At 42.1% G+C, this 24,377-nt stretch overlaps 2 protein-coding genes across 3 annotated transcripts; one reads left to right on the top strand and one right to left on the bottom strand.

Annotated features, from left to right (window-relative positions):
- Window positions 1-221: 221 nt before the first annotated feature.
- Window positions 222-24,309, bottom strand: pi4kab (phosphatidylinositol 4-kinase, catalytic, alpha b). 2 transcript variants are annotated; one of them, XM_068310256.1, is made up of 54 exons: window positions 24,187-24,309; window positions 23,008-23,124; window positions 22,425-22,518; window positions 22,069-22,157; window positions 21,904-21,976; window positions 21,556-21,818; window positions 21,342-21,408; window positions 21,088-21,236; window positions 20,930-20,995; window positions 20,738-20,834; window positions 20,431-20,622; window positions 20,233-20,333; window positions 19,950-20,079; window positions 19,229-19,358; window positions 19,027-19,122; window positions 18,730-18,913; window positions 18,336-18,439; window positions 17,903-18,071; window positions 17,770-17,820; window positions 14,277-14,385; window positions 13,960-14,096; window positions 13,721-13,854; window positions 13,536-13,618; window positions 13,378-13,448; window positions 13,157-13,281; window positions 12,991-13,072; window positions 12,815-12,898; window positions 11,757-11,846; window positions 11,405-11,524; window positions 10,233-10,325; window positions 9,994-10,150; window positions 9,783-9,910; window positions 9,506-9,664; window positions 9,130-9,281; window positions 8,936-9,043; window positions 8,713-8,840; window positions 8,202-8,360; window positions 7,975-8,054; window positions 7,628-7,827; window positions 6,610-6,700; window positions 5,397-5,564; window positions 4,927-4,980; window positions 4,699-4,819; window positions 4,484-4,613; window positions 3,820-3,963; window positions 3,682-3,752; window positions 3,494-3,600; window positions 3,260-3,364; window positions 3,020-3,145; window positions 2,802-2,922; window positions 1,663-1,822; window positions 1,489-1,578; window positions 1,309-1,392; window positions 222-1,225 (listed from the first exon to the last, which is right to left on the bottom strand). In XM_068310256.1, the coding sequence occupies exons 1-54, from the start codon at window positions 24,283-24,285 to the stop codon at window positions 1,174-1,176; spliced, it is 6,294 nt and encodes a 2,097-aa protein (XP_068166357.1). In that variant the 5' UTR covers window positions 24,286-24,309; the 3' UTR covers window positions 222-1,173. The 2 variants fall into 2 exon arrangements, with proteins under 2 accessions (XP_068166357.1, XP_068166358.1); XM_068310257.1 differs by lacking the exons at window positions 222-1,225; window positions 1,309-1,392; window positions 1,489-1,578; ... (20 more) ...; window positions 9,994-10,150; window positions 10,233-10,325 and adding an exon at window positions 10,391-10,484.
- On the top strand, window positions 14,651-17,861 carry serpind1 (serpin peptidase inhibitor, clade D (heparin cofactor), member 1). The gene is made up of 7 exons (XM_068310258.1): window positions 14,651-14,790; window positions 14,978-15,238; window positions 15,308-15,951; window positions 16,039-16,187; window positions 16,278-16,402; window positions 16,553-16,697; window positions 16,854-17,861. The coding sequence occupies exons 2-7, from the start codon at window positions 14,979-14,981 to the stop codon at window positions 17,043-17,045; spliced, it is 1,515 nt and encodes a 504-aa protein (XP_068166359.1). The 5' UTR covers window positions 14,651-14,790; window position 14,978; the 3' UTR covers window positions 17,046-17,861.
- Window positions 24,310-24,377: the final 68 nt, after the last annotated feature.

Raw genomic sequence — 24,377 nt, forward strand, 5'->3', positions numbered from 1 at the left:
GAGATGATGCCTTCCTCTTCAAAGTGTTTTGGTCCAGAGAAAATATTGTTAACTTATGGAAAATAAAATGGCACTCAAAAACAAACCTTATGAGCTTTTTTGATCCCGATGTACTGAAACGGGTTGTTATAAGGCAGTCAAACACGAGCGTTCACCAAGGATGAATTATAATTGTTTTTATGTTGTTAAAGAAACACCACCAACAACAATGATTATTCACTTAAGTTAACAGATCTTTATTTGATTCATATCTTATGCATTCTCTTTCAAAAGGCATGACGATAGAAAAGACAGAAATGGGTCATGAATATAAATATAGAAAGAGAGTCAGTATCTTTACAGTCAGTAACATCACAGAGGCTTAGCTAGCTGTATGGACATGAGGCACAGCACTTTGGATTAGCAAAATAACTTTGACCAAAAGCCACAGAGGACACAGGCTACATGGTACCACCTTTCTTCATGCAGTGCTCAACGTTCAAGCTGTGTCTTACCTTCATTCATAAACAGTAGAAAATTTTTATTTATATTCAACATCTTCCTTCTACCTTTGGCAATGCTAAAAAATATAAAACTAAGCCCCACTGTTTTCCAGAACTCATGTGCATCGATTTCCCAGATATACCTACAAATACCCAAAAATACAATTTAACCCATGTCTTTACAATCAATCACCAGCGTTAAATACAAAATAAGTGCCATGCTACAGATCAACCAAATCTGACTAATCCATCAAAAGAGGAGCACAGTAGTACAGTCAAGTACAAAATGACAGAATAGGCCACATTGGTCAGAACCGGTCCATTTCAGATGGTTCAAGTATCAAACCCCAAAAAAGATCCACATTCACCGACATCACAAGTCTGATTAAACATCTACTGAGCATGCAGATTGTTAAGTCTTTACTCTCAGTGCAAGAAATCAAGATGCTAGCGCGCTACTTTAATAATGACCAATAATAACAATAAAACATCAATAATAAATAAAGAAGAAATAACTAACAGACAAAAATGGTTTGAGAGGAACTGAACAGCAAGAGCATAAAACAAAGAACGACATCCAAAGATATCGATCACAATGGAAACAAGGAGCCACAAACTGAACATCAACAAAGTTAAGCACACACACTCATGCATCGTACATTGGGTGGTTGGCCTGTGTTCAGGCAGACGTCTAGTACGGGATCTGATTCTGGTAATACTGGATGATGTCATAGGTTCGACTCCTGTAAGGCAGAAAACACACATGACGGTTTGCGGGAGCAACATTAAATATAATTTGGAAAGAACCTTTTCTCTTTGTTTTGACCTGTTGCTGAGGAAGCAGTTCTGGATAACTTTGATGATGAAGGAAGCTGCGTCTTTCTCACTCAAACCAGGATTGAACCGCTGCCTAAATGTGGAAAAAGAGTAAAAAAAAACAACACAGCAAATTACTTTCAAAGTGCTTCATTTACCTCAGAACACAGATGCTGACAAATCCACTCACTTGAGCAACTTGATGGTCTGTCCTCTGAAGCAGGGTAGGCCAGTGTCAAGCATGAGCGTAACCAAGGAGACCACGCCATCCATGTAGGGCCTGATAAACAAAAGAGAATTATCTTCTAGTTAAATGTTGGCCATTTTCATAAAGTGTTGAACATCTGCTTCCACATCTACTCACCGGACTGCCAGGTATCCCCTCACACACATCTCCATGAACCATTTGAACGGCGTGGCCTCCATCTTCCCTCCCATGATCATCACCATCTCATCGGTCAGCTTGATATCCGGCTCCCAGCCCAGGTTCCCCCCAGGAGAACTTTCAAACATGAAGCCAAAGTCTGGAGACACAAACACCAGAGTTTAGGACTTCTTCCAGACCAGGGTGCACACTGTTGATCTCTGGGTACATCAGACCAGAATCCTGTTTTACTTTATCAGAGACGCATCATCACTGGAAAAAAACCAAACATCACACACCTAAAAAGAACAGTTAACACAAGTTTTAATTATTTGCACAATAAGCACATTATACATCCACATAAAACACATCTAAAACCTATTAAGATCACAACTGTTAATTGTCTATACCTGTGATATTTGATGGCAGTATTCAAAAGACATTCACTTGAATCACGTACAAAATACTTGAATTTATTTTTTACAATTCTAAGCATATTTTATACAATATACTGTATTTGATCTTATGATATAATCTTTAGTAGCCAAAAAAAGAACAATGAATGTTAATAAGAGGCTCTAACAAATAACATAAAAAGTTAGTCATGTTTGTATCTACCTCACAATCCAATCAAAACATTATCCACCCTCACAAAAGATTCATTGAATTCTGCACACAACTTTTCAAGGTTTTTCCCGAACACGGGTGATCACATAATCACACAAAGGCTTTAGTGCCGAAGGCTCATAATAATCAAATGGTTTAATGTTTGGATACAATTTGAGAATTTTAAGGACATGTTGTACAAACCATTTTCAAAAGTTTAGTAGAGGTATTGTTGAATGCATCTTCCTTCCTCACATGTCGCCCTCATGTTTTATCAATATTAATGTATTATAAAAGTCAGCGTGTCATGAAAGATTTTCATGATGGCTGTTTTGTGACACAATGACTGCATAGTTTGTGATAGTTCGTCATTTTGTGATGTGATGAGACAGTTATGCGGGGGGAGTCTTGAAAGCATTGTTGGAAGAGAACAAAACTCAACCAGTTACTAAACTGAGTTCGAGCACAAAATCTGGAATGACCTAAACCCTCAAGAGCATTGTTTCAACTTCATGAACGTAGAAGATACACACCAATGTGGATAAGGTGGCCTTGGCTGTCCAGCATGATGTTTCCATTATGTCTGTCTTTTATCTGCAGCATGAAGAGCAGCAAGCTGTAAGCTGCCATACTGCGGATAAAATTATACCGCGCCTGGAAGGAGAGACGATGTCGTGCATGGTCAGAAATGTGGTGCAAAACAGGCAAACATGGATGACAGCTGCATGAGGTTGGTACATCAGGCATTTACCTTTTGGAACGCCAGCGTGGAGTCATCTCCATACTGGTTCCTGAAGTAGTCGTACATCCCGAAGTCGGTCTGTCGGCCCAGCTGGTCCCGAGACTTACAGTCTGGGATGCACTCGATCACTCCACACTATGGAGGGGAAAGAATTGTCATGACAGGGTGGAGTTAGCTGGTGGTTCCATCATCAGAGGGGAACACTTGTATTGAGATGTGAAACTGATGAATAGTTTTATGTGAACTTACTCCGGGAGCTGTGGCCACCACCCTGTATGGAAACACGTAGAGATCCAAACCCACCAACTGGAAGATGTTTTTGAACAGGCCGATGATCTGAAGAGCCAGCATGTCCTGTGAACAACACAAGGATGAAAAATGGAAAGAGATGGAATACGAGCAAAAATACTGACGTTGAACTGGAAAGAAGATATGAATTCGATAGGAGCTGTTAGTAGAAGGAGCAGAATGCGACACTCAGACCTGTCTGCAGTCATCTCCAACTTTAAAAATGGCTGCCTGCCAGCAAATCCTCTTCACTTCCTCTTCATTCTTTTTCTCGTCGACTGAATCTGTGCGACACAGCAGACCTAAGGGGAGGAGATGTCACGTTACATCATCTGAGCAGAGAGTTGAGAATATCCTTTAGGTGTGTTCAACATTACTGATACCTTCTTTTTCTAGTTCGCTGATTCCACACCTCTTAACTTTGAACTTGGCCAGGTAGGGAGCTTTGGCAGCACTGTATAGAGACGCAGAGTCATTTGAAATGTGTTTGTGAACTAATTTCTCTGCTGACAGAAACCCACCTCTGCATTGGGTTCCCAGACTTGTAGTCTATATCCAGAACTATGGCTTCTGGGTTACTGGGGAGATAGCAGCCAGGCTGGACTTTGATCTGTGACAAGGCTTCCAGACAGGCCCTCTTCCTCTCCTCCCCTTTGGGAAAAGGCCTGATGGAGACAAATAAAAAACAACTTGAACACAAACAGATTCTGCTCCTCTGTGATTGACTTTACTGGGACTATGGTGCATGGGTATCTCCTGAATGGCTTCAGACCACAGCGGCAGTCGTCTCTGCTGGTGGTCAGAGGGGAATGACTGGTGTGGAAACTTATAGAGACAAGAAGCCACAGCACAGAATGTTCTACCTTAGACTGCTGCAATTAGTGCTGTAATGAGGGCAGATGGGAATTTTTGCCTCGTGGGTTTAGGGTGGCAAAATACTGTGCAAGAGCCAGACATAATGTGGACTTTTAGATGATGACTCATCAGCTGCAGAGCGTACACTCTGGTAAACATGCAATCAGGTGTGCAGTATACGTTGTCTTCCAGAACAGTGCATAATCAGAATGACATTACAGTAATCAAGGGGACCACTGAGGTTTGAGGAAAAAGAGGCTGAGGAAAGAACAGGACATCTCAGCTCGGGGGAAACTTGTTAGCACTTCATACATTGGACTGGGGTCCTACTTGATAGTGGCCGATACATTGGTGATCTTGTTGAAGAATTCAAACTCTCTCTGGTAGAAATCTTTAGCAGGGCCGGAGAGGGAGCCGATGATCTCCTCCACCATCTGCTCCAGCAGCTCCCCTATATCAGCTGCACACAGAGAACATCACACCATTCTACACATGTAGATTCACACGCTGAGGCACAGACAGACACTAAAAGAGAAATATCTCACGATCTTTCTGGCTTCCCTCCTCGCCCCCGAATATGTTGGTCTTCATGTTCCAGATGAACTGATGAGCCAGGAGTTGAGACTTCTGGGCGGCCCACAGGATGTACTGTCTCACGTAACCCATCTGCTCCGGGTTGTCGGAAAACAGGAAGAAGACGATGACAGATTTCATCACAATAACATGAAATTAGTACCAAATTCATTCTCTCCGTCATAAATTCTGATACTAACCTTGTCGTAGCGAAGCGCCTGAACGATTTGAGGGATGTAAAACAGAATAGCATCCTAGAAATAGTAAAAAAACAAAATATTGAGGGAAAAAACAAACACAACATGGCAGTCAGAGACTGCAACATCCCCCAACACCCCTGAATTCTAAATTTTACCCTGACTTACTTTCATAATTTAATGTCTGAGTATCAAATCTTGTATTTAATCATTTAAACATAAGGAATCTTAATGTTGATTTCTTTAAGACTACAAGTGAAAGTTCCTTTTTTAAGGCATAATAAAATCAGAAATAAATGGAAATAAAAGTTGTAACTGTCTTTTTTTTTTTAAGCGGATCTGAAAACTGATCTGATCTGTGGATCAATCGCTGTGTTGTCGTGAGCGTTTTGTGATCCATCTTGAGAAAAATAACATTAATTTTCTTTTACAAGGATCAGAAACAAAAGTGTGAGCCATAAATGTGACCGTACAGGAGGAAAGGAACGGAGCACTTTGACCCCGTACTGGGCTGTGAGTGGGTGAGGAGGGTACAGTGAGGAGAAGTAGGAGAGCCCAGTTGGAGGATCTGCTGGTGCCCAGGACAGGATGTGGCTCAACTCTGGAGAGTCAGCATCGATTGTGTGCCAGGTCACCAGGAACTACAGGAAAACAAAACAGAAAGAAGACAGTCATCCATCTGAGATCAGGATCTATTTACTACTCCATCAGCAAGCATCAAATGACCCATTCCTCTTAGTTAAATATGACAGCGGAGTCACAAAGTTATGACCCAAAGCGTGATGTTGTGCTAACTGGCCTCGAGAGGAAGCCGTGTTTAGAGTCACTGAAGTGACTGGAACAAACAACTATGAGGTGTCAAGGAGAATTTTCCGCTCTATTAAGATGGCCTTCAGGGAAAGCTGTGCTACCCCTCCCCTGCTCCTTTTCCAGACAGATATGAGGCTCATTAAGAGCTCAGTCAGCCACGATTAAATGAAGATGACCAAAAAATGCTGGAGGGAGTTAGACCTCAATAATAACAGCATTGCTTCTCCACTGAGAGAATAACGTGGCTGCTTGACAGAAAAGCAAAAACTTTTATGACTTTTGTGGCAACTGTAAAAACATTAGAAAACTGGGAACTTCAACTCACAAGTCAAAACATCTTCTTTATGTCATGATTTTAAATACTTAGAAAATGAGTGAAGACAACCACAGAATTTTCTCTCAAACACTGCAGATTCATGCCAATTTCTAAAAAGAGAACGACTCTGTTGTTATGGTTACAGACGACTGTCATAGTTTAATATTTTGAATATTCAAGTACAAAATGAGGCAGAGAAAATGTTTAAGTTATTGAATAAAAATCTATTATAAATACGAAAATAGAATATAAAAAACTATATATATATATATATATATATATATATATATATATATCATGTTTCTTATCTAACTGCAATCACATCTCACACAATATCAACAGAATTAAAGGAAATGATGTCAGATGTTTTCAACTTCATTTACTGCCACTGCATCACCAATGCATGAGCAGTTTGGTCCCATAATATGTGCGTAAGACCAACCGCTCACTCATTCAAATTCAAATTCACTTGATGGACGGTGGTCCTTTTCCCCAAACTTTCCAGAAAGGAGGATCATGAATAAAAGCAGAAGAACAGACTCCCAGGAGGACGAGCTCACCTTGACTGCTTCTGGAACATCACACACAGCAGCTGGATCCATTCGCACCAGGCGTGTCACCTCAGAGACGATGGCCTCTGTGTTTTTAAATCTGAAAGAAACAGAATTCTGAAAATTCAAACGGAGAAGTTCTACTGGTAACAATCGGATCAGGACACTACATCTGCATAAATTTGTACATATATTACATTGTTTTGCTTGCTTGTGCACAATTTACACACTGTACATTTATGGTGTGAGATGATGTCACAGGTGTGTATTGGAGTACAGTCAACCCTCGGTTTTTGAACATAATCCGTTCCAGAAGGCTCTTCGAAAAGCGAGTTGTTCGAAATCCGAAACTATTTTTCCCATTTTAATTAATGTAAATAATTTTAATCCGTTCCAAGTCTAAAAAACAACTTTTTCTAATTTTTTTTTAAACTATTTTACACCATAAACTGCACTGTATACTGTTTACCATATATAAAAAAGGGTAGAAATAGACACTGTGTTTTATTTTAATAAAAGATATCCTATCGAACTTTGAACACGAATGCGCTACGGAGGAAGCATCGTGGGCATTCGAGTTCGCTCGGCTCCCGAGTGAGTCGCGTTCCTATACGCTCGGCTTCTTTCGGTTTGGTCGAGAGACGAATTTTGGTCGAGTTCAGAGACGTAAAATTCTCAGATTTTCTGGTGGAAAACCGATTTGGTCGAGAACAGAAGCGTTCGAAAACCGAGGTTTGACTGTATGTGCAGCTTTAAGCAAAACCCCAATAATAACGTTAAGCAAATATTCATTCATTCCTCTTCTAAACCTGATTAATCTGCTGTCGCGGGGTGCTGTAGCCTATCCCAGCCGACTGGGGGCATGACGCAGGGGATACTCTGGGCGTGACGCCGGTGCACCATGGAGTCACAAGCCAATATGTGAAGTTTTAAAAAGCCCATATGCATAACATCCGGCACAGAGCTATCCATGGCTGTGAGAAACAAAAGACCAGATATATAATTAAACATTAGTTTCTCTGTGTACCTGGCAGGCAGCTGCAGGGCGAGGTAAGGTGCGATACTCCAGGCCAGGTTGACATTGTCCTTCCACTGTTTCTCCGTCAGACTGATATATTTGGACCTCCAGTTAGCGATGCTCGTCTCCACTGACTGCTCTGTGGCGATAGCGAGCTCCTGAGTGGATAACGGGTTGTACCAAATTGTCAGTCTCTCAATCTCATTGGCCTAGAGAGAAACAACCACAAGGAACAGACATACATTCATCATTACCAGCTGCTAAAGTATCAAGAATAAATTGTAAATAAATTGATTTAATTTTCTTTATTGCCACATATTTATTGATATAAATAATGGTTTAGGAAATAAAAATACCAGTAAAGCCAGTAAAAGAGTTCTGCGTTTCATATAGTACTTGTGCAGCTGAGACCCTCGGTTGCTTTTTTTAGATAATCCTGAAAAAAACGTGAGAGAAAATAAATCAGTGACATAAGACAGAGATTTCATATCACTGAAACCCTGCTTAAAGCAGCAGACAGAAGCTAAACTTCGTTTTGTACGTGGTGTGTTCATCCACGTTTGACATGTCGGGTGTGTTCTACCTGATTTCTTTGATATGGTGGACATCCCAGAGGACAGAGGGTAGGTATTGATCCATCCCTGGGCCACCTGCTGCCTCTGGCCAACAGCTGCGTCCAGATTGCTACGGCTATCTGCCACCGTCACCACAGACAGGCTGTTCACCGACATGTCTTGGGGGTCTATAGAAAAAAAAATTGTGTTCATATTCCATGAATAATTTGTTAATTCATCAGGAACGTCAGAAAAAAAAACAACTAATTTTGAAAATGATCATATTTCAGGTTCTAAAAGAATAATTATGCAAAACAGAGAAGCTGTCTGAATCCACAGCTCTGACTGTCTTCACCTTCAGAAACAACACAGCATATATAAGGAGGCATGCTTGGTTAACAGTAAAAAGACAAAGGATGTCCCTGCAGATTTCACATTTACAGCTCTAGTTAACAGATCAGAAGAATTCTATCAGAAATTATGAAGCCGTTGCTCCTTCTGTTCTTAAAGCAGCATTAGGGCTTCCTATGGAAGCCATACCTGGAGGAACCAGTTGGCTGGCTGCCAGGTACTTCTTGTCAGACTGCAGACTGGCATAAAACTTAATTATAATGCTGATGTCTTCTCTCAGCCTCTTATCAGTCTGAGTGGGAAATTTGGGAGTGACGCTAAACAAAGACAGAAAGTAAAGAAATTAACAGCTTTAAGTGAGCAAATTCTTCTTTTTGGCCAACACCACCCTCCTCCCCATGTATTTTTATACCTGAAGTAGTCAAAAGCTGTGGAATAGATCTTCTCTCTAAGCACATTCCTAATGGTGGCGTTTGTCACAACATCAGCATGCAGGAGAGTGAGACCCAGAGTCAGGAGTCTGAAAAAAGTTATTAAAAAGTTTATTGAAACATTTCATATTAAAACAATTCACTGTTCGGATCGTTTAACATCTGCACACCCCACCTGAATCTTGGTCCAATAACAGCGACGTGTCGGTTCAGGCTGCTTTTGGGTCCTCCAACACTCAGAGACAGAGATCTCTGCAAAATGGTGGTGAAAATCTCCACCTGGTCAGCGCTGCTGTACTTTGCAATCTCAAACCTCTGCACCAGAAACTGAGTAATAGAAAGGAGGAATGAGGAGGCATAATCTCCAACTCTTAATAATTAGATTAACTGGATTTTATGAATGAAAAGTAAATCAAATTAACAGAAATGTTGCATGTCGAAGGGAAAATTAAGCACAAAATTAGATTTCTTCACAAAAGTCGATAATTAATCCACCCACAGAACTAGTAATAGCTAAAAGTAGTTAACTGATGCGTCTGTCTGTCACTGACCTCTATCCAGAGGAAGTGGGGGATGATGTCCGGTGCACAGGGTGCAGGCTGACTCTCCTCTGAGACAGCCAGAGGGCCGACCTCCACCTTTGTCTCTGAAAACAAACCCATCTTCAGCTCGACCGTCATCTGCCAAGCTCCCGCCATCTCACGCAAGAACTAAGGATGAGAAAACAAGATGAGCACGAATCGATTCTGTACTATATCTCTCACCGAGTGCATTCATTTATTAAATGGTTCGTCTGACAGATCACAGACACGTGATCACCACACGCACCGGCACTTCAACACCGTTGTGTGCAGCTAGGAGCCACTCCCAGCAGGCAATGGCGGTTTCCATGCCGTGTCCGGTAAACATCTTCAGAGGAGACCAACACAGATGGTGCAGCAGCAGAGGGTCGCAGTCTGAAAACAACACACAATTAGAAATAAATGTCAACAATAAGAGCCACAACTGAGATACATTCAGATGAGGCACAGCTGCTCACTTTTCATAGTTATGAGAAGGGCAGCCATCTTGAACATGGACTGTGTGAAGGCCTCGGGGTCTTTCGTCTCCAGAGCAGTAGTCATCTGATGGATCATCAGCTTGCTGAGGTCCGACTCGCTGTGAGTTGCCTGTGAGAACTGGATCATACCAGCCACCTGGACAATACATGAAAACTGTGGATCAGACTGTAGGCAGAACATCTCAGAGAGTCTCCGATTCTAAAATATTGATAATCACCTCTCCTGTGTAGCGATTACGCAGATTCAGCGACGCCATGAAGTTGGAGTAGTCCTTCTTCACGCAGGCTGGAATCTCTGTCAGCTGGGTGGTCTTGTGAAAAATACAGTTTGTGGTTCACATAAGGCGACAGGGCAACAAGCTAGAGAAGTATGATGTGTATCTGGAAGCTCTTCTGACTAGACTGAAGGTCTCGTGTCTGATCCCTGTCTCTCTGCATTAAATGTTCAAACCAACCTGAGGGAAAGCAGCCTATGGTTGGCCACATGGTAGAGGATAGCATCAGTATTAGCAGTTAGTCAAACGGGCAACCAGTCAATCAAACCACCAGTCCATTGCCGGTAAGTAACCAGGTAACCAGCCGAGCAACCAGGTAGGCAGTTCAGTGCAGATTAATAAAGACAAAATACAACAAATGGAGCAAATGAAAAACACAGAATCAGCAGAAGACAAGCACAGAGCATACCGCATGGACTGGTAAGCATGCACACACACACACACGCACACGCGCACGCACACACACACGAGACAAAATACTGTAAACAATTACAGTATTTTATTTTCCGCACTATAAGGCACACCTAATAGCCTTTCATTTTCTCAAAAACCAATGGTGTGCCTTATATATGAAAAACGTTTTAAAATAGACCATTCATTGAAGAGGAGTTCTCAGATTAGAGTTATAATCCAGTGCGCTTTATGTATGAATTACTTTTTTTAAAAATAAGTCATTCATTGAAGGTGCGCCTTATAATCCAGTGCGCCTTATAGTGCGGAAAATACTGTAGGGCTCAAATGTTTACAGAGCGATAGCATACACACAGAATAACACACACATACTATATGTGCACATAGGAGGCTTCTGCTGCGTGTTAACAGAGGCTTTGACGAAGCGACTAAATCTAACATGTGTTAACTTAGAAGAAGAATGTTGGACAAATATTAATGAGCATCAGTGATGTGTGTGTGAGCCCCAGGCCAACACCAGGAAGCCAAACGGTCCGAGAACGTTATGAAAGGTCGGCATTGTTTTCACCTTGATGCCTCAGCAAATGAGACGGGTATTCATCAGTTCCTGAAGCATCGTCAATGCTCCAAAAAATAATGATGGTGTTTGACAGTGTGTCTCCAAGCAATAATAAGCTGTTGGAAAAGTTTGCCTGTGAACTCACGCCTAACGTCGTACTCTGTCTGTTGTAACCAGCGAAATGCAGGATGCTCTCTGTGGCCATGGCCAGGCCGGTGTGCTGCGACAGCCCCGACAGCCAGTTCTGGTGCTTGTTCAAATACTCCTGTAGGAGACACAAGACACAGGTGAGTCACTGCAACAAACAAAGCATAGACCAAACAGAAAAGTAGCAAGAATCACAAAATAAACAACAACTAACAGCTGACCTTCACCAATGTTATTTAAGTTTTTGTTCCAGTTAAATGAAGGCAATCAATAAAAGTATATCAACCCTTCACTTGAAGGTGTGTCAGAGAAGGTAACTCCTCTCTGCTGAAGCAGGTAAATACACTTACCTGTAGGTGGGACTTTGTGACTGAAGGGGCCCACTTCATCGCCTCTTTGAGGATCTCACCACAGCGAGCAGCAAAGTCCTTCACAATGCTCTACAACCAGACATGGAACCCAGTATCTGGTTATTGTTTTAACGTAGCGGGGCTGGTAAACATACTTTTACTCCATCCATTTTCTTGTATATGAAAATGGATCACAATCGTCTCATTTTCAGCCGTGTATTGGGCCTTACGGGTCATGGGTCTGCTGGAGCCTATCCCAGCTGGCTATGGGTGAAAAGTGGGGCACACCCAGGACAACATGCCTCCTCATTGATGGGCCACACAAAACATTAAAAAAAACTGCTCACACTCACACCCACAGACCTTTTAGAGTGTTCAATTCACCTTAGATGCATATTTTTGGAGGTAGGAGGAAGTCAGAAAACCAGACAGAACCCATGCAGATGGGGAGAGCATATAAACTCCCCTGATGTGAGGCAACAGCGTTACCCACTGCGCCACCATCATGCCTAAAATGCATCCTTGTTCTATTGCTTCAGGCAGTGGTAGAAAACTCCAAAAATGCACGTAACAATCACAAAAGGAGAAGGAGAAGAAAAAAAGTCCGCACTAGAGCTGAGGGATGACACACATAATACACCAAAAACAATGCAAACACTACAGACATTTCACTATACCCATACTTAACTAGGCCTGTTTATTATTTTATTTCTATGCCTATTTATGATTCTCTATTTGAATATTCTTGATGGGTTATTTATTAATCTTTCTATTTGGTGTTGGTACTACTTTCCATGTGCTGGTGCTTTCTGTGTGCTTTTTCTGTTTTTTGTGTACTCACTGTGCTGTGTGCGATGGAGAAATTAATTTCCCTGATGGAACCTCCTTAAGGGATAAATAAAGTTATACTCTACTCTCTCTACTCTACTCAAAAACAATTTAACAGGTTAAAACACGGAACAACTCAAATTGACCTACTGCAGAGGCCTCAAATGACTTTAAAACAAATACTGTGCTGCCCTCTAGAGGCCATAAGTGTAACTACAGCGGACACTCACCTCCCGGGCCTCATACGTGTCAGGGACAGTGATGCTGTAGGGGGTGTCAGGAATGTCATAGTATGGCTGATCCTTATGGATGTCCTAAATTAACACAGAAAACGTTTGTCAAAGACTGAGGCTTATGTTTGCACCAAGTGTTGCGTTGTTCACACAAGTCCTACACTGATACCTACAGCGCTTAGTGACAGAGAGAGTGTCTGCAATATGTCCAACATGGTCTTCAGGACACGACCGCTCCAGAGCAGATGAGGGAATCTAATTGGAGTGAAACATTTCAAATCTAGGATGCACACTGCATAACATATTATGTGAAGTACGTAGGCAGACGCATTCACTCACGTCTCAGCTAAACCAGAGAGGTACTTGTCTGCCACTCTACGGATCCTCTTCTGTGTGTGATTGAAGTTGACAAGTAAGAACTGGGCGTGCCGCTCCAATTCTTCCTCATGCTCTTTGGTCTTAGGCTAAAACACCAGAAATATATTTTGAATGGTATTCACTGAGAAATAGATTTTTTTAAAAATCAATACCTTGGTGGTTTAAGAAACCATGCTACCTACCTTTTCAGCCATCATCTGGAGGAAGACATCAAACACCTTATCACCGACACAAATAATACACTGACTCATTCCTGTGGAGGTAAAAAAAAAAGATAATATGAGAAAAGAGATTACACAAGATGAGTAAAAGAACGCTGAAACATCTGAAAAGCTCTCACCAGATTTGTCTTTCTGAATGGCTTTGTCTTCAAAGTATCGAAACATGACCTGGAACCTGTCGGGATCATTGGAGCGCAGCATTCTGGAAGAACATAAGAGAAATATTGATTACAAAGTTTAACATAACAGAATGAACCAAAACATTAATGGCATAAGCCAGATATTAAACCTTAATGAAGCTGACCTCATGTATTCTAGCCTGTAGACTGACAGCAGGTATGTGCACATGGCAAAGTCTAGCTTGTTGATGAGGGCAGATCCTTCAGGAAGTGGGTCAAGGAGGTTGCTGATAGTTGCCCTCAACTCGTTCAACTCAGCCTGGATGACAGAAAAAGAGAGTTTAACAGATAAGCTGGTGTGTGTCCGTTTCCAGCATCTTACTAATTTACTGGAAGGCAGAAGTGGAGACTGTGAGCGCTGTACCGGCGTGACTGTATCGTTCTTGAGAGCAGAGTTGTACTGCAGCTCAGAACGAAGAGGTTCTCCACTCGGAAACGTGAGGAGAGGAGACTTGGTGGCTATCTCACACACACCTTCATACCACTCATCTGGCCAAAGTCCTGGAAGTTTTTAAAACATCAACATTAAACAGGGAAGACTTTTTTTTTTTTGTTTTCTGTGGAAACTGCTGCCCCCAAAACAAAATCAGGAAGTAATCATTTAAATATCCGCTCCTGCTTGAAGTGATCTAGTGCAGGACTTGTCCACCAAACGTGTCCTGTGCTGAGGTCTTTGCTCACCTGATCCTTCTACAGCAAAACCCATGACCACAGAGTACAACCAGAAGTCCCTGAACAGTTTCTGGAGACGGGGTTTGGCCTCTTTGATTGGTGGAAGCCGTCGGGTTAACTTTGAGTGAGAAAAATACACAGACATGGGGCAGAGACCGTAAACTACATTGCAAAACAAAAGATCAAATTCTGTTAAAAACAACAAAAAAGAATGGAAAAAAGGACATCTAATTAGTTACGCTACATGGTTAATACAAACAAACAAACAAACATATAACATGTAGAATTAGTTACAGAATAATTCTTATCACACTGCTCGACCTTAAATAGTGAACTCATATAAAACCTTCTTAGTAGATGCGCTGAATTGCGAAGAGTTAAAGATTTTAGTCAGTCACTGCATTTTTTGTTCTGTTTGATCTGGTCTATTTGTTCAGGAGGAGCCCACATCAAAGTTCAGGTTTCTATTCAATTTTCTGCTCTGAGACCCACAAACAACACTTCCCACCAGCACACAGTGAAGGTAAGACATTTCACCGCTGTTTAGTCAACTTTACATAAAGTTAATGTATTTCCAGTCAGTGAAAACTACTGATTAGTTTGTGAAAACCTATTGATTTGTTAAAATGGAATTGAATCAAATGTAGTAAATGCTGACAGGACTGTTTGATGCTACGCTAAATATCCATTCCCTCTTTTTTGGCCTGCAGGATGTGGGTCATCGCTGTCATTTATGTGGCCTGTATGATGGCCAGCCCATCCCTGGCTGGGATCAAGGACCTCAGCTCTCACTTCAGCGACCCTCAACCAGAACCCAGGGGTCTTGAAGGGGGGGCGGTAGATATTGAGAACATACCCTTGGAGTTCCACAAAGAAAACACCGTCACTAACGACCTTATTTTTGACGGCTTTGAGGATGAAGATTATATTGACTTTGATAAGATCCTGGCTGCAGGCAGTGACGACTACATGTGAGTATTACCTGTTTTTACTGCTGGTTACTTATTTACTCGTGAGCCACTCACAGTGATCTCTTCCAGTGAAGGGGATGAGATAGACGAGATTGCCACACCGGCCCCAGATATCGACATCTTCGCTGAACCCTCTGACCCAAAAATTCGCCGTGCCAGACTTCTGCAGCTGTTCCACGGACGCACTCGGCTTCAACGCATCAACATCGTGAACGCCCATTTTGGTTTCAACCTCTATCGAAGTCTTCGTAACGACGTCAACCAGACCGACAACATCCTGTTGGCACCCGCCGGGATCTCCATCGCTATGGGCATGATGTCTTTAGGAGCAGGTCCTGGAACGCGTAACCAGATCTATGAGGCTATGGGATTTGCCGAGTTTGTCAACGCGAGTCATCACTACAGCAACAGCACCGTACACAAACTCTTCAGGAAGTTGACACACAGGCTCTTTAGGAGGAACTTTGGTTACACGCTGCGCTCTGTAAACGACGTCTACGTAAAGAAAGATGTACCCGTGAAAGACACGTTCCGCACAGAGACCAAGGCTTACTACTTCGCAGAGCCACAGTCGGTGGACTTCAGGGATGCTAACTTTTTGGACAAGGCCAACCGCCGCATCCTAAAGCTGACCAAAGGGCTGATCAGGGATCCTCTGAAGAGCGTCGACCCAGATATGGTGCTGATGCTGCTCAACTACCTGTACTTCAAAGGTGAGCGCTGAGACACGCTCTGCTCCACCTGCTAGCAGAGAGCGTGTGAATACATAACCCATGGATCTCCTTTGTTTTCATGACCAGGTACATGGGAACAGAAATTCACCAAAGAAATGACTCACTATCGCAACTTCAGAGTTGATGAAAAGACAAATGTAAGAGTGCCGATGATGATCAACAAAGGGAACTATCTGGCTGCTGTAGACCACGAATTAGACTGTGACATCCTACAGGTGAGTGCCCCCATACTGATTTGAGATGAAGACCGTTTATATTTATGCTTCTGATTTATAAAGAAACCAAACAACTCCTCTTATTTTCAGCTCCAATACACAGGAGAAATTAGTATGCTCATTGCCCTGCCTAGAAAGATCACTGGCATGAGGACCTTGGAGCAGGACATCTCTCCCACTGTCGTCAACAAGTGGCTCAACAATATGACAAACAGGTCAGCAGCCCAAAAATACCAAATAATAAGTGATTTATATATACTGTATATATATACTGTATATTACACAGACAGACAGACAGACAGGCAGTCAGTCAGTCAGTTGATTTAAAACCTGCACAATGACTGATTTTGTGCACCACTCCCCAGGACTCGAGAAGTGGTGTTGCCTCGGTTTAAACTGGAGCAGAACTATGACTTGATTGAAAATCTGAAGGAGATGGGCCTCACTGATTTGTTCCAGGCGAGCGGAGATTTCTCTGAAATGACCTCTGAAAAAGTCGTCATGAATCGGGTGAGTAAAACTGAATCAAACGTTTCCACAAAGATGTCCAAACAAAGACATCAACGGTATTTTGGTTATGCTGTCATATCGATGGACAACTTGTTAACTGCAAAACCATCAGAATTCTAAATGATTTCACACGCAACTCGTCTGACCTCCTTCCAGCTGAAGCACCAGGGAACCATCACTGTGAACGAGGAGGGGACAGAAGCTGCTGCGTTGACCCAGGTGGGCTTCATGCCCCTCTCCTCTCAGATCCACTTCACGGTGGACCATCCCTTTCTGTTCCTGATCTACGAGCACCGCACAGATTGCCTTGTGTTCATGGGCCGAGTGTCCAATCCATCCCAGAGCTAAAGTTGACCAAACAGCTAAACTAATCTGTAAACATTCCCTGTTCATCCTCTACTAAAAAATTCCTGAATTTAATAAGCTACAGTGTTCTTAATGTGTTAGTACAAATCTGCATGCATCAAGTACTGACTCTCAATGATGATGTCAAAATGAAAATTTAAAGTTCTTCCTCGTCTTTGTCAAAAGGCTGTCGGAGCAACTCAACAAACAGTTGCTATGTGTCTGTTCATGTAATATTGTCATTACAACACTTTGTAATAATTGCAAAAAGACAATGGAAACATGACAAACACGAGATAAAGGCTACAAAAATAACAATAAGTGAGAGAAATTATATGTTTTTAAAAAAGAATCTCTACATTATGCTTTATACGGGAGTTCTCTAAAGAAAAACATCCAAAAACCCCCAGTAGCAATAAATTAGATTCAATTATTACTTCACTATATTTTTTTGAGCTTAACTCAATATACTGAAAAATGTGTTTATACTATTAAAACATTAATGACCGGTAAGTTTGTATGGTTGTAACATCATTGAGCAGTGAACTGGAAACGCAGACGTAGCGAACAAGGTAAATATTTTTTTATCAGAGTTAAATGCTAACTAACCACACAGATTCATTTGAACCACACGCATAGATCATTTCACTGTGTAGGTGGGAAGCATTCTGTCCTAAATGAAAGGAAAATGTATCCAAAGTGGAGCATTTTGAGCAGAACTACTCACCACAGCAATTACAGGAATGAGGACTCCAAGATTTCCAGCACTACTGGATGACTGTGGGAAATAAACAATCAGTAAGTACTGATTTACCAACATCTCTCATGTGTGTTTCATGCTGTGTCCATGTGCTGCACACCTTCAGTGCTGGTCCCTTGTCAGAGGCCCTCTCACTGGCCCTCTTGCCTTCTAGGCCCAGTTGAACAAACAGCTCCAAAAGGTTCACCATCAGTTCATCGACAAGCTGTTCCCCCTGCAGGTTGGCTGCAATGTTGGCCAAAGCGTTGATCACAGCCAGGGAGCAGTGCCTTTTTTTTGGGGGGGGGGGGCATGGACGGAGATAAAATTTGTGACTGCATATGTTTTCAACCTTCATTCATCAAGAATAACAAAACAAATCCCAAACAAATCATGGAATTATGCATTACTGTCATGGCCTATTATTAAAGACCACATAGTATCAGCAGAGTGATAATTATCAACCTCATCCTGACTAAATGTCCTTCTCCCTGACAACAGGAGTCAACTGAAAGCAGTAATGCTCTGTGAGCAGCATTCCATCAGACACGGACCTGTAGCCTTGATCTCTGTAATCTTTGGTAGCCGAGTAGACCACTGAGCTGGCTTTCACACTGATCTGCTGGAACAGGTTCCACACCTCCTGGTAGATGTATTGCTTCAAAAAGACAGACAGAGTGAGAAAAAACCCCGAAACAGCTGAAACTGAAAACATTCCCAAGATTAGAACAGTTTCTGGTAGTTAGGTAGTTACAAAGTCTAACATGAATTATATTTCAGTCAAATTATTATTAACTGAGAGAGAGAAAAAGAGAGGGAGAGAGAAAGAGAAAGAAAAGAGCAAGAGAGAGCGAAACATATCGTCGTCCCTCTCTTTGATTCAAAGATAAATGTGTGAAATAATGGGGTCGACATGTTCGAGTGTCATCGCTGCATCTTTGGACTGACGTTTCCTGTGATGACCATGCAGCCCAGCTGGTCAATGATGAGTACATCCAGCTGGGATGGAGGCTGACAGAACTTCTGTTGAAGGATTTGTAGGATGTGCTCCATGACTTTAGGAGTGTCTCTCAAAGCCACAGCAATGTGGCCCAGTGCTCGAATGGTGTGATCTGGGATCAGGTGGGCATCCCTGGAAGGCACACAACTTTTAATTATTTTTTGACAGGATGTTTAACTTCAATGCAGATTAAAAGATAAACCAAGCACAACGGAGCTTTTAGTCCTACCAGAGGTGCTACTCACTTGTCATTTTCCTGTGAAATATATAGACGGTTGGAAAGACTGGCCAGAAAAGCTTCGGCTATAACCTGATCCATGGTCAGACCGGCTTTCAGACATCTGACAGATGAATTGTAAGATATAAATTTGAACAAGAGCAACAAGGGATTGAAAACTCTTAAAAATCCTTTTCTAATCACAGCCGTGCCAGTCGTTTGTGTCTGACCTGCATATGTTGTCGATGGAAATGTCTCTGAGCTGCTCGTACATAGACGGCTGGTCTTTCCTGCCTGACAGGAGGTTGAAGGTCGACTGGGAGTACTCATTGGTCACATTTATCCTGATTTCCCCAGTGCCTTAAAAAAGTGATAATAAAACAAAGACTAATGAAATAACATTAGTCAAAGCAATCGCCACCAATTCAAAAAATAATTATCATATAAATGTTGCAATTTAACAAATGCGAAACAAAAGGGCTCCAACATTATGAAATTTCCAGAAATTGTAGAGGATATCACAGAAAAATCTGTCACCCTGATTCCATTATCAAATGTGTGTATCAGACACGGCGCTTTGATAAATAGTAAATGAGAACTGACTGACACACCAACACTGCAATTCATGCATAACGACACTGTTGTCCCCAAAATTTTTGGCTCTGACCATCTGTGCTGTACTTAGAATAAAAAGGTTCCTGGTGGAGATTTTTATGAAAATGTTACACTTGTGTTATTGTTCATGTTTTGAAAAATATATTTAGTATTTGTGTGTTTATGTGTGACTGATGTGTCTTTGGTTTCGTGCCATTCTGTTAATGTCTGTGTCTGCATTGAAACTTGTGAAGGGATTTAAGATGAAAGATTGATGAATGATTTTAAGACAACACTGATGTAATATATCAAAACAGGATATTTTTGTTTTGCACTGTATAAAAAACATCTGTGTACCTGTAGTGTATTGGCTATGATACTTGTAGAGTTTTATAAGCACAGGTGAAGGAACCACCAAGAAATCTCTGAGAGAGGTTGTGGCCGAGTGAGCGACTACTGGAAACCTCTCACACAGACGACCCAAGCCCTGCAAAACAATCGCTGAAAATGAAATAGTAGTACCCAGTGACTAAATTACATTTCATGACATGCAGAGCAGCCTGGGTCAGCTTTAAATCCAGACAGTCATGAGCCTCAGCCCCCCAGAATCCCCCTTATACATTCTAATTTATTCTTTTACCTGCAAGCAACAGATGAGGAGCGGCATGTGAGCAATGATGACTTTGCTGGAAGTTTTTGATTGCAGCTTCTCTGATAATTTGGTGCACAAATTTTCAGCTCCTGAAAATAAACAACAGGAAGGAAGTGTGGCACAGCTGGCATACAGAAATAAACACAGCCAACATCCCATTGATTGTGATTGACTCTGATTGATTACCTTGCTCATCTTTGACAGCCCACACCATGAGGTCCACACAGGCAGCGTTGGCTTGGCAACGAAGCCTGAGGGGGCTCTGTTCCCCCGACAACCCCCCCGTGTCATGAAGTACACGCTGAAGCTCTGACTGACTGCTGCTAAACTGTTCCAGCACAAAGTCGTGCACTTCCCGAACAAATGCCGGCTGCAAGGCTAAACAACAAAAATTTGAGAAATGAAGGAATTCTGATACAGTCATCAATTTAATTCGTAATCCACACAGTCCTGGGATTTATGTCTCATAAATTAGCTATTTATGATGCTTTACCTTTCATATAGTACAGTGTGTCCCGCAGCATTTTGAACACACACACATAGAGAGGGTCACTGAAGGCTTTATAATAGGGGCTGATTCCAGGATTTGACTTAAAAGACAACAGAAAAGGCAAAGAACAAAAGATCAACCTGAAGTCTTTACATCACAATTCATATTTTCTACAGACAGGTATAACAGAGTTACCTCTGTAACTTCCGTCATTGTGGCATCAAGTGTTTTCAAAAAAGCATCTGAAACAAACTTCTTCACCTGTAAATCAAAAATATGCACAACCTATGGTAAAGATGTAAATATCATGTAAGTGTGAGGATGGAGACATCAGAGGCGGTGGACGACTCTACCATAGAAAGGAGCTGATGGAGCAGCTCGATGGCCACCTCCACCTCATTTTCACCCGCTCCCAAAAAGAGAGGAGACACTGAGAAGCTGGAGCTGACTGTAGAGAAATAGTAGTCTGGATCGACCATGCTGCCGTCTGGGAGGTACGCACCTGAAATAAAGGAGAACAGTTGCGTTATATAGGACTGGCTCTGTGAGGTGAACCCAGGGTCACACTGGGAGCCACCAATTTCATCAACAGCATCCTGTGTTTTACCCTCAAAGTAATGTGGACCTGGGGCTGTGGGAGAGCAGGGGGAGTGACCCCCGGGGTCTGTGCAGACCTGGAGAAAGGCAAAAAGTAGGTTTATTTTGTTACTTGTCAAACTAATGAATCCATTAAAAATAATTCATTTCAATTACTTCTTTTAATAATAAAATTGCAAAGCACACATGAGTTTTATAGCCGCTACTTGCTCTGTGACACACACCTGCGCAGACGTATCCAGGTTGGTCCCGGTGTTTCTGCGCAGGCTGTCACTCTGGCACACTATAAGCAGAGATGATGGCAGGATAGAACGGAAATCGTTGAAGGACCTGCGTCGCACTACTTCCGTTTCTTCTGTGACGTAGTGGGGCTGGGGCGAGTCTTTAGGGAACAACTTCGACAGCAGGGCTTCATCTGTGTGGCTGTAGCGACCAAACGCTCGGGTCATACCGAGCAGGCTGGGAACCACGTGTCTGCACAGGTAGACTACAGGAAAGAGAGCATCCAGGAAGCGTTTTGAAGAACCCCTCTCATACAATTTGTTTCCATTGTTGTGTGTGTTTGTGTGTACCTTTGTCATGATTATCAGGTGTTTGGCACATTTCCTGTAAAGCTTCCATAACTTCCATTACAGTGTTCAAGATCTGGGAAGGCAACGATAAAAATTTTTTAAATTAACATTTCACTACAGGACAACACATCATAACTCGAATATTTTATCGAGTCTTAGTCTGACCTCTTCTCGAGACTCTACATCCCTTTGTGCCACATCTGACAGAAGAGTGACGAGACAAAAACTGAAGTTTTCTGCAACTGGGAGAAATTCTGAAGAGCAGACATGACCAGAAATAACAATAGTAAACCGTGCATCAAGAAAAGTTGACAGAAGTAAGTAGATTTTATCATACAGATGAAAACACTACAAAGTGAATCATGAACGAGGTGCTCATGGAATAAACAAATAGAAACTTTGCCATGGTATTTTACAGATAGAAAGCAATAAGACTAGCAATAAATATGAATCAGTGGATCGCTGAAACAATAAAAGAGAGTTCACTGTGAAAGGCCCCATTATAAGAGGATCGCTCCTACCCTTTCCTTTCTTTCCAGAGCGCTCTTCGATCCATTGGACCCGTGGTAGCCCTCTCAACAGGCTCAGTAAGTAGGAAACAAGCACGTTTTTGTGCTGCCAGAGGAAAGCAATTCATCACACCACAAAAAATGGGATATATTAGACAGAATTACTTTTGCACAACCAATAATAAGTCAGAATAGTGTTGTATAATCCAACATTAAAATATTAAGATATTCCTTTAACTTTGAAAGTGAATCTATTCCTACTTGTATGGTGATAGAGCTTAACCACGCTGTCTCTCTGTGATGAGGTTAAGGCTTTAACAGCCAGCAGTATGTCTAATCACAAGCTCAATCAGATTATGAGAGTAAGCTCATCATGTTGATACGTGCACAGTCCTGTGAGAGGCTGGGGGCAGAAGCAGGCTAATGACACTGATACAGTATTAATAATCATTTCATGCTGCTGCAACCCAGTTCTGTATACAATAGAATGTTAGGATGTTAATCCCACTATATTACCCTAAAGATACCAGGACAGCTTAATCTTAAAATGCTGATGTAAACGATGTACTGCATGTAAAAAGCATCATAGCTGCACCTGTAAACCGGACTCCACCAGGAACACAGCCAGAGCAATAACTGCATCTCTGCGCCGCACATCCAGAGTGAACACACCTCGAACTTCCACTGGACACATGCATTGTAGTTTCTGGACCTGAAAGAGAAAACAGCAATGAAAATATAGTAACCAATTCAAATACACACAATTACCATAAGAAAATGTTTATCTTACAAGTCATGTCTATTATGTCAGAATACTGCTTTAATAAATGCTTTTAAACACACTAGTCTATAGTTACATCCTGCTTCTAAGCGGTGATGTATTGTAATTGTCAGTGTTTGTGTGTTCGTCTTCACAACCGTTGCAGATAGAAAGATGCAACCAAAAGCACATTACTCGGGCAGCAAAGGGGATCAAGATGAGATGATGACCTTGACCTTGAGAAAACGTGGGAGAAGGCCAGTGTGAGTAAGACCATAGATCAAAGCTAGTGTTTTGATCCATGAAAGTAGGTCAGGATAAAATTATGTATTCAGGGGTGTCGCGGGATGTTGCAGTCTCTGACTGCATTGTTCCTCATTGCCTTTAGCTTCCTTATTGTTACTTGTCGATGTTTTTTTCTGCTTTGCATCCTGTTCAACATCTTTTTTTTTCTTTTTTTTTGCATCCTGTTGGTTGAACCACCAGACATCCCATAATGATGCTGCCCCGGTCTGTAACCATCATGACACACTGACTTACGGTACTAAATGCACTGCAAAACCACAGCTCAAAATATGAACACTACATAACTCCTCTGCTCTATGACACAAATATTCTATAACGGTGTATTGATGAGTGTTCACAGATGTTCCTCCATGTCAGCTGATCCCAATGTCCACATCAAGTTTTTCTTTAATGCAGAGCAGGAACATCCCTGTCGCTCCTCAACACGCAAACCTGTTTAACTGCAATGGTGAGCCTGACTCCAGACTGCAGCAACAAGCGAAGCCAAGTCTTTTCCTCACAGCTGTAGTCAAGTCTAACAAGGTTGGCGAGGAAGATACTGTCGATTAGATGTCAGGGTGACTTTAAAGTACAGGCGCGTTCACAGCGATCAATTGTTAGCTTGTCTGTGGAGCCACTGATTAAACTGTGCGGAAGCAGAGCTACACCCCCGCTCGGCATTACTTACGCAGCTAATTAGTACATTATTCATTCATCTCCTCTCCTCACCTTTTCCACTGGGGCGGGACGTTGGGCTGCTAAAGAGCGCGCCAGCGACAAGACCGTGTTGAAATAAAAGCCCCTCGTACCACCTCCCGTCACGGACATGTTCACCCAACAACATCCAGTGATCTCAATTGATCGAGTGGAGGAAGCGAGCAAAGCCGCGGCAACAGGCAGGACCGCAGTACGGCAAGAGA

Source organism: Antennarius striatus, chromosome 3 (assembly GCF_040054535.1).
Source record: "Antennarius striatus isolate MH-2024 chromosome 3, ASM4005453v1, whole genome shotgun sequence".
In the NCBI taxonomy this organism is placed as follows: Eukaryota; Metazoa; Chordata; class Actinopteri; order Lophiiformes; family Antennariidae; genus Antennarius; species Antennarius striatus.

Coding starts and splice junctions, on each gene's coding strand:
- serpind1 (XM_068310258.1), top strand. CDS start 14,979: ATGTGGGTCATCGCTGTCATTTATGTGGCCTGTATGATGGCCAGCCCA. Junction 16,188..16,277: donor TAGACTGTGACATCCTACAG/GTGAGTGCCCCC, acceptor TCTTATTTTCAG/CTCCAATACACAGGAGAAAT. Junction 16,403..16,552: donor CTCAACAATATGACAAACAG/GTCAGCAGCCCA, acceptor ACCACTCCCCAG/GACTCGAGAAGTGGTGTTGC.
- pi4kab (XM_068310256.1), bottom strand. CDS start 24,285: ATGTCCGTGACGGGAGGTGGTACGAGGGGCTTTTATTTCAACACGGTC. Junction 21,409..21,555: donor ACCTGGATACGTCTGCGCAG/GTGTGTGTCACA, acceptor GCCTTTCTCCAG/GTCTGCACAGACCCCGGGGG. Junction 9,911..9,993: donor CCTTCTCATAACTATGAAAA/GTGAGCAGCTGT, acceptor TGTTGTTTTCAG/ACTGCGACCCTCTGCTGCTG.